This window comes from Monocercomonoides exilis, assembly GCF_001643675.1.
Source record: "Monocercomonoides exilis strain PA203 chromosome Unknown scaffold14-1859848, whole genome shotgun sequence".
Classification (NCBI taxonomy): domain Eukaryota; phylum Preaxostyla; order Oxymonadida; family Polymastigidae; genus Monocercomonoides; species Monocercomonoides exilis.
In genome coordinates, this window is record NW_027150559.1 from 357,834 (window position 1) to 367,299 (window position 9,466).

Consider the following 9,466-nt stretch of genomic DNA (forward strand, 5'->3'; position numbering starts at 1 on the left):
CGACTCTTACGGTCACTAATTCAAAATTTGCCACTCAAATTGTTCTCACGTTGACATCTCTTCTTGGTGGGCCTTGCTTACTTTCGTTATTACCGTTATTTCTAAAGCGAAGATATATCAGAAAGCATTTTAATCATCCTGTTATTCGTAAGACTGTCAAAGTTGAAGAAGAAGACAATTCAAATGAAGATTCATCAACGAATGCAGAACGTGAAGGAATGACTTCGATGAAGGCAACCGAAACTGGAAACTCGGAATCAGATAATCTTATTGCGTTTCTAGAAAAGCAGAGAATGATCGAAGAGCAAAGAGAACAACTTAAGAAACAGCTCCGAACAATTCCACCATCACCTCTTTTAACAATACACTTACCACAGTTTACTGTTTTTTCAGAAAAAAGGAAAAAATCATCTGAACAATTAAATTCTAATGTTGAAAGTTTTCCATCAAGTAAGTTGTCGATCTCATCAAATTTACATCGCTTTACAACTCGTCCTCCTCCTTCTTCGTCAGGATTATCTGCTTCTCGATCCAGTGACGATCATAAAAACCTTCCTCCTCGGCCGCAAAAGGTCTCATTCCATTCATCGACCACTTCATCCACACCTTCATTTGATCATTCTGCTAATGTCAGCATCAGTACATCTTCTGCCATTGCAACCACTCAATCAGCACGCGATCAAAGTGAAAGCAGCGCAAGTACAACTTCATCTCTGTCTATCTCTCCTGTCTCTTCTCATGTGAATGCTCAGGATCACACATTTACAGCCGAAGCTGATTTGCTTCGTCACATGAGAGAAAATGAAATAAGTGAAGTGAGAGGCAAAGAAGACTCTGAAACAGAGGTAACATCAGTTGCTGACGCATCTTCAAACACGAGAGACACTTCATCACGTTCTCCATCTCACACAATCACGTCAACTTTCTTCAATCCTCCGCTATCCTCGTCCACATCTTACTCGTCCGGCGATCCTCTTCTTGTGAAGTCTGAGTGCTCTGCCTCAACAAGCACATCAAATCAAACTTCGACTCCCAGCCGCTCTCACAAAAAACAAAAAACGCACTCTTCTCGCCGCATCGCCTTTGGCGATTTGCCACCAACTTTCACTTTCAATCCTGCGTTGCATGCATTGCCCACTTCTTTATCTACCAAAAACTCTTCTGCAAAGGCTTCTCCATTTTCATTTGTGTCTGAAGCTGGTCTTGAAATTCCTTCATCCTCTGAGACTTTTTCAACCTCATTGCTTTCTTCCGCACATTCAAAGAATGCAAAAGCGAAGCGGACATCACATCAATTCCAATTGCATGATGGATGGCAAAATTCTTCTGTGTCTACCGTGTCGGCTGTGCATGTGCCGATATCTTTGAATACAAAGCCAATTCATCGACTTTCCAAGCAATCTTCTGTAAAAAGTGCGACTTCCACTTCCACAGTGTCCGATGCTGAAAAGAGCAGCATGACAACTGATGGTCATTCATCTGGTTATTCTTCGACTGTCTTTCCGCTCACATCTGAAGCAACTATCATTTCAGCACATCACACAGTTTCTGGTACGCTAGCACCACACGCAGCACAACAGCTCATTCAGATACTCAAGTTGGCAAAGAAAGAGAGCGATAAAGCGAAGAAGAAAGAAGAAAGAGAGAGAAGAAAGAAAGAGGCAGAGAAGTTGAAGCAACAGGTGGATGAAATCAAAAGAAATCATCTGACGCAATTAGAAATGAACGATGTTGCATATTCTTCGTTCACGTTCCCTCGGCCACAAGATATGCAGGAATCTGAAACACTGCCTTCTGCACCAGCTTCTGATCATGACTTATCTATTCCTCCTATTTCATCATCATCTTCTTCTTCTTCTGCTTCTGCTTCTGCATCTGCGTCTTCTTCTTCTTCTTCTTCTTCTTCTTCCTCATCCTCCTCATCCTCATTTGATTCTAATGTTGCACCCAGCAAGTTATTCAAATCAGCTTCAACTCCTAGTTTTCCATCTCAAAAGCCGCCTGTTCAGAAGGGCTTACGGAGAAATCGTCGAGCCACAGACGATCGTGGGCAGCGCTCGGGCCAAGTGATTGCCACAATTATGAATGAAGGCTATGTTGCTCCAGCAACTGATTGCAACCTGAAAGAAAAGGAAGCAATGCCGTTGTACATGTTTTCTCTCGAGTATCTTGCAATGGGAGAAATTATCTTTTCGATGTTTGCTTACATTCTGACGTGGTATGTGTTGTGCACAGCTGTTATCACCATTTACGGGCTGTGCACGCCTTCTGTGAGGCTGATGATGGAGTTGAACATGAAGGATACATTTGGAACATCCGAAGATTCGATTTATTCAGCTGAAATTTCTGCTGGCTGTGTATTCCGTGCTATCTGGTGGTCGTTTTTCATTGTGGTTTCCTCTTTCAGCACGACTGGATTTTCACTCACAGGAGATTCGCTCGCATCGATATTGGCTGACAATCACTATGTCATTGTCATTGTGCTGACGCTTGCAATGATTGGAGGAGGAGCCGGTATTTTCCCATTGCCGTTTTCTCTGTTTATGCGGATGCGAAAATGGTTTGCGCAGAAAAAGAAGAAAGTGCAAGTGATCGACTATGTGCTGACTCATCCTCGCGAAATCTATTCGTCGCTGTTTGGAATTGTCGAAGTTGCTGTGCTTTCGCTGTCATTCTTTGCCATCTGCCTTCTTGAGGTCATATTTGTTGTGGCACTGGACTTCAACAGAAACTCGCTCAACGTGCTGCATCCGGTGGCTCGGATAGCCGCGGCAATTGTTCAGTCTGTGAGCAACAGAGGATGTGGAGTGTCGTTCGTAGATATGAATAGCATTCAACTGGGCTGTTTGACGTTGTTCTGCATCACAATGGTCTTGTCAATGTATCCGTTCACTCTCACACTGAATGCTACGGCAATAAGCGTCGAGCAAATAAAAGTTCAGCGGAAGATTACAGAAGGAATAAAGGAAGAAAGAGCAAGAAATGAAGAATTGGATGATATGAAAGCTGGCTTTAAAGGGAAAAATGGAAGAAGGAAAAATGAAATGCAAAGTGAAGACTCTGAATCAGATGAAACAGACGAACTTGAAACTGACAGTGAAAGCGAAGAAAGCACAGAATCTGAAGAGGAATCAAAGCACAAGATTGCAAGCGAAGTGGAGAGTGAAGATAATTTGTTAGCCAGAAAAGAAAAGAAGCTCCTTTCTTCTGAAATCTCAGATGGAAAAGAAATAATGATGTCAGACAGCAACTTGGAGAGGCCAAGAAATAGAAAAAGGCAAACGAAAAAGCAAATAAAACGCAAAACTCGTTCTGTAAATCGTGCAACAGACACATCAAGTGCTTCATTCTCGATATACTCATCTCCGTCTTCTGGCGCTATTCATTCATACAATTTACCAAATGTACAGCAACAGCAACGTTCGCCTTCTTTGCAAAAGAAGTCATACATAGCTGCGTCTGCCACATCTTCGTTGACTCCAATGTATCCGTCTTATCCCTCAAATATCCCTCCTCCCCCTTCTTCTGTTGTCAATCCGTGGAAAAACACGCTTTCGTTCTATCGCCAGCGAGTTGCGAAGTTAAACGACCCGTCTGATCCACACAGCAGAGGCAGGCTCATTCAACCTATTTTAATGCCGCGGTCGATTCAGAAACCCCCTCCTTCGATGTTTCCTTCGTTTGTTGTTCCATCTTCAACGGCATCTTCCTTTCCAGTTTCTTCTTCCGCCTCTGATTTGGCCAACGCGTCTGATGCAAAGGCACAATCATCACAACAGAATAATAATCCTTCTTCGCCATCTTCAAGCCAACCATTTGTCGAACCTTTTCAGATTGTCAATAGAAAAGAAGTGGAGCAGCTGAGGGAAAGCGAGACGATGCCTTCTTTCAGCAGTTCCCATCAACAGCTTCAGTCCACAAGCACTTTGAGCGTTGGAACTATTTCTTCTCAGTCGCCAACATCACCTCAACATTCTCATTCACCTCGATCAAATTCCTTCTTTAAGTATCTCTTCAAACATCCTGCCAACAAGCAAAGTGATATTGAAAAAGGTTTATCTTCATATTCAAGCTCAAGTAATAGTGTTGCTGATTCAAGTTCAGGCCTTCAAGAAAGATCCAATTTACAAGCAAATAAAGAGTCAGAGGATAATCAGCCCCTTAGTGGTGGAACCGAAATGGAAAAAACGAAATCTCATAAACAAAGTTATGAGTCGAAAAATGAATTAAAAGTTGACTCTCAAGAACAAGAAATGGACGATGATCTTACTGTAAGATCGAGTGCTTCACAACAGTCAAGAGCATCTCAATTGTTATCTCCTCCTTTCATTAGAAAATCTCCGCAGCCAGCTGAAGAGTCATCAGCTTCGGCTCCACTTCTTTGTGATTCGTCTTCCGAACCATCAGCTGGTTTTACTTCTACAAGCAGTTCTTCTTCGAGTTCTCGCTCAATGGTTGAAAATTCCCATATTGTCAAAGGTCCTTCACAAAGGATTAATCAGCATTCTGAAGATGGAAGTTACTCAAATACTGTTAAGCAATCAACAAGAGTCAAAGCTGAAGGAGAAGACTCGAATCCCTTAAATGCTACAGCTGATGTGAGCCAAGTTTCTGCAGTAGAAGGAAAGCTTCCCCTTTCTCCATTTCTTTCGCGTCATCCAATTATTAATGCGCTTTACAGGCTTTGTCAGGACGTGGCATCAGTGCAACGGGAGCAGCCTCTTCTTCGTGATCTGCTTTGGATGATAAGCGCATGGATTCTGATCATCAGTGTAGAAAATGCACGTGCAACTTACAGTCAAAACTCTTTGTCGTATCTTCCATCATCCATTTACTCAGCAGCTTCAAATAATACAGGGCTTCAAACTCAGACGGAGAAATATTCACTTATCGATAAAATGCCTTCTTCAACAACTATGACTACTGGTGCTACAGCCACAATGGTAACTCCAATCATTTTGCTGTATGAAATATCCTCAGCATACAGCGGCTGTGGGATCTCTTTGGGATACAATGGCTCGTCTGATTCACTTTCCAATCACTTGACGATGTTCACTAAGATAGCGATAATTATTGTGATGGTGATGGGAAAGCATCGAGGCTTGCCAACTGAAGTCGACAGGTCAATTTCTGCAGAGTCATTTGAAGGAGCACCGGAAGAAGTATTTCGGCTTCTTGCTTGGGATGAAGTGAGGGAGATGGGATATACAAAGGAAGGTAGAAAGAAGAAAGGAAGAAAAGATGATAATGAAGATGAAGAAGGAGGAAAAGAAGATGAAAATAAAGATGGGAGAGAAGATGAATTTGTGAACGTTACTCGTTCTGATGGAGAAATTCAGGATGGAGAAATTGATACCAATCAAATTGAAGGTAATAATTCCCAACATATTGGAGGGCATCTGTTATCTTTGAATGATAACGAACATGTTCATATGAAGAGTTCACCATCATCGTATCAGCATCCAGATTATGATTATCAACAAACGGATAGCCCATATTTCAATCGCAATAATTCAGCAAATGTTTTGTCAAATAGAGGTAATTCATCTGAAATGATTCAAAGGCAAATGATTGAAAGTGAAACTAATCGAGGAGAGAATGTGAAAGATAAAACAAATTGTCAACAAAGTTCAGCAAATGCCAAAAATACAAGGTCGGACAATGAATCATCTGATCAAAGAGAATCGTTGGAGAAACATAAACGAGAGAGAGCAAGAAATAAGGAAACTGATATATTTTATTTACTGAACAAAAAGGAGGAGAAAGATTCATTTCAGCAACACAACTCAACTGAAAGGCTTCAATCTTTAGAAAGATCTCCGACACCAATTATTCCTCACTCAAATGGAACAACCTCACGATTGCATCAGCAAGATCTTTCTACTGACTCTGAACCATCTGAGCAATCCAAGCTTCTTAGACCAGATGCCCACAGCTATTCGACTTTCTCTTCTTCTGTGCAGCCTTCATCTAGTATCAATGAACAAGCCCAAAGACATTCTATTGCATCATCATCTTCACCATTGCAATCAAGTTTGACGCAATCACCAAGTGAAAGAAGAGAGTACGAATCAATTTTGAAAGAGTTTCCAACATTTCCATCTGCCCTGAACTCAATAAGATCAACGCCAGTCGTTCTGAATTCACCGCGATTTTCATTTCACACACCCCCATTTTCATCTTCTTTAACATCCGATTCTTCAACCGATGAATTGTCGTTACACGCCTCTGATTCTCCGCACACTCCTCCTTTTTCATTTGGCTCTTTTCCTCAGGCTCCACATTCAGCAGACTTAAACAGAAACTCTGCATCTCACTTCACTCCGACCCAGTCTCCGCCTTTGGACTTTTCTTATTCTACTTCATCTCCTGCAAATTCTGATGAGCGCATTCCTCATTCGTCTTTGTCTTCAATGTCTTCTTTGGATTCTCTTTCTCCAATTTCGTCTGTATTATCGAGTCCATCTGTTTCTTCATCTCGCAATTCTTCTCATTCATTTGCAACAGAATCCCCAAAACAAACAAGCGGAAATGAAGTTGGTGATGATTTTTATCAGCTATCGCCCACTGTTTTTAACAGTAACTCTCCTCATAATAAATCGAGCAGTTTTGAGTTAAGTCTTTATACAGAACCATCTGTCGGAACTGTGCATCATGAAAATTTCTCTGATGCTAATATCGATGATGAAAATGAGTCAAATAACAATTTTGAATTTAAACAAAACGCAACAGACGAGCAGACGAGAGAACATGAAGAAGCACTTTGGAAGCAAAATTTTGATAATTCAACAAGTTCAGACGATCAACAAGAAACTTCACGGTTCGATCAACAGTCACGGCCTGGAGAAGAGGTGGAAGCGCTTCAAGAAAATTCTTCATTTCTTTCGGCGAATAATCCTCCTAAACATTTGCATCCGAATGCTCAGAATACTCCATCAGTTCAACCTTCAACACAATTTCAGGAATCAACCTGCGACTCTGAGTCAACTTCTTCAACTGCTTTTTCTTTTCAATCTTCATCATTTGGAGCACCGTCAGAAAATGCAAGTGAAGCAAGCAAAAGTGGAAAAGGAACAAGTTGTTATCAGCCACATACACTGCCTCAGTCATATTCTGGTCCGTTTGACATGTCGCATATTCATTTTTCAATATCTCCATTGACCCACAGCGAGCTTGCTTCATCTTCGCTTTCTGTTGAGCAGAGTTCTCCCTTTGAAGATAATTCTTCGTTAAGTGATTTGTCTTTAACGGACAAAGTCACAGGCGCGAATCAATCGACATTTCATCCTTCTGCTTCTCCTATTCGTTTTTCGCATCATCGTACAGTTTCAAATATTCATGGAATGGATCATTCTTTGAAAAGATCTCAAAATGAAGAAACAGATGAACAAGTTCAAAGCCAACAAGAACAGCCTGAATTTCCGCCAACAGAAGATAGAAAAAGTGGGCTGACACAATCGGATTGCGCTTCAAAGCATCTGCTTTCATTGTTTATTCCACCAACAGACTGTCCGTCGATTGAACCTACACAAATACAAAAGCCTTCACAACAAGAAAATGGAAATAACATCACGTAGTTTTGGAATTGTTTGAACTATTCAAAAAAAAAAAAAAATATCTTTTGATGGATATTTACTCTTATTCATGTGAGCAATTATGAATGACTAAAAGTTGTTGTGTAATCTTAAAGTTTTCACAATTTTTGAGATGATGAGCCTGATAGCCCAGGAAAGAGCAACCATGGATTTGTTGATCGCCACATAAAGAATTGAAAGTGCATGAACAATGAAAAAGAAAAGGGTGATCTATTATTTATTTATGCGCGTATTTTTTCTGTAGGAATTCTCACAAATAGTTGTTAGTGGTAATTTGAATTTATATATTATTTTTTTTTCACATCTTTTCAAAAGAATTGAATTGTTTTGCTTGCACAATTTATTGCGGAGTGTTATTTAAATCAAGAATATATTACAATAAAATTTTTTATCGACATTAAAAATGATAATTGCAACCAGATGTTTTGCATTTATTATCATTTTGTCAAATAAATACATAATTAAAACTTTTCGAAGAATTATTTCTGATATTCGAAATACTGATAATTGTTGTCCTTCATTTTATATTGGACTGGAAACGAAAACACTGTACCAACGAAAACAATCTATCCTTTTTATTGTTGTTTTTTCTTTTCTTAAGTTGAAGAGCATTGTGTTTTTTCTTTCTGTAAAAATGATTTTTGAACAATGAACACACACACACACACACACACACACACACGCACAAAAAAAAAAAAAAGAAGAAGAAGAAGAAAAAGAAGAAGAAAAAGAAAAAGAAAAAGAAAAAGAAAAAAAAAACTTGTTTTATTCTTCATTCGTGAAATGAAAAAATGAAAATCCTTTCCACAATAATTAAAGTGTGGGACAATATTATTGCATCTACGATATAAACAACCAATTGCACAAAAAATTTTTGTCATTATATTCTTTCATTTCTCACATTCCTATTAAAAAAATGGGTGCGATATGAACTAACAAGCTTTTTTTTGCACAAAGGTCAAAAAAATAGTTTCACTCATAACTGGACGAACTCTCTCACATTGCAGAATATATTGGATTCTCATATCTATTAACATGTTTCATTAATATTACAACATTATGTTTTGTCACCTTTCATGAATTTCAAAAAATAAACCAATTTTTTTCATTTTTTTTACACAAAAAGTTAATGAAAAGAACATAATTTTTCAATAAAAAAGCTTGAAATCACAAAATTACACCCATATATTTTCATATTCAATATATCTGATTTCTTCAAAATGGAAGCTCCTTCAAGTTTCTTTCAGTCGCATATTTAGTGTTATTCCACGGAATACTTTTAAATGCGGATTGTGAAAATTGATAACAAAATGAGATGTTCAGGAAATCAGAAAAAATAATGGATGCAACTTTTTTTAAAAAGAATAACTTTGTCAATTTTCGAGAACAGAAAAAATAGCAATTAAAAAAAATTTGGATGAAAATTTTAGAAATCATAATTTTTTTCGTGATGTTAACAATTATAAAAACTTATTGTTGTTGAAAATTAATTTATCGTTGATATGTGCAATATCTTTCAAATGCATCAAAAGCTAATATTTGAAGAAAAAAAAAAGAAAGATAGAAAAGAAAAGAAAAGATATTTTTCAAGGGAATTATCACTTTTCAATGTTCAATAACAAATTTTCAAAACAAATGGGACAAAATATTCCACTTCAGGCATTTTCAGTGAAAAATTATACATTTTTTATTGACTTTATTATGTCAAAAGACACAATAAAAATATGTTTATTTTTTGACATTCGTAAAATGTTGGAAAACTTATTGTTTTGATTTCAACGATGCCTGTTAACGGGAATGAAAAATAAATTTATATCAATATCTGATTAAGTTTAATAATGTTATAAGTGAAGCAATTTTCTCAAACTTTG

The 9,466-nt window shown here is 38.2% G+C and overlaps 1 protein-coding gene across 1 annotated transcript; it reads left to right on the forward strand.

The window, feature by feature from the left end:
• Positions 1-218: 218 nt before the first annotated feature.
• Positions 219-7,577, forward strand: MONOS_12919 (putative K+Transporter (Trk) Family Protein; the record flags this gene model as incomplete). The annotated part of the gene is made up of 1 exon (XM_067865579.1): positions 219-7,577. One exon carries the CDS (start codon positions 219-221, stop codon positions 7,575-7,577), a length of 7,359 nt encoding a protein of 2,452 aa, XP_067730257.1.
• Positions 7,578-9,466: the final 1,889 nt, after the last annotated feature.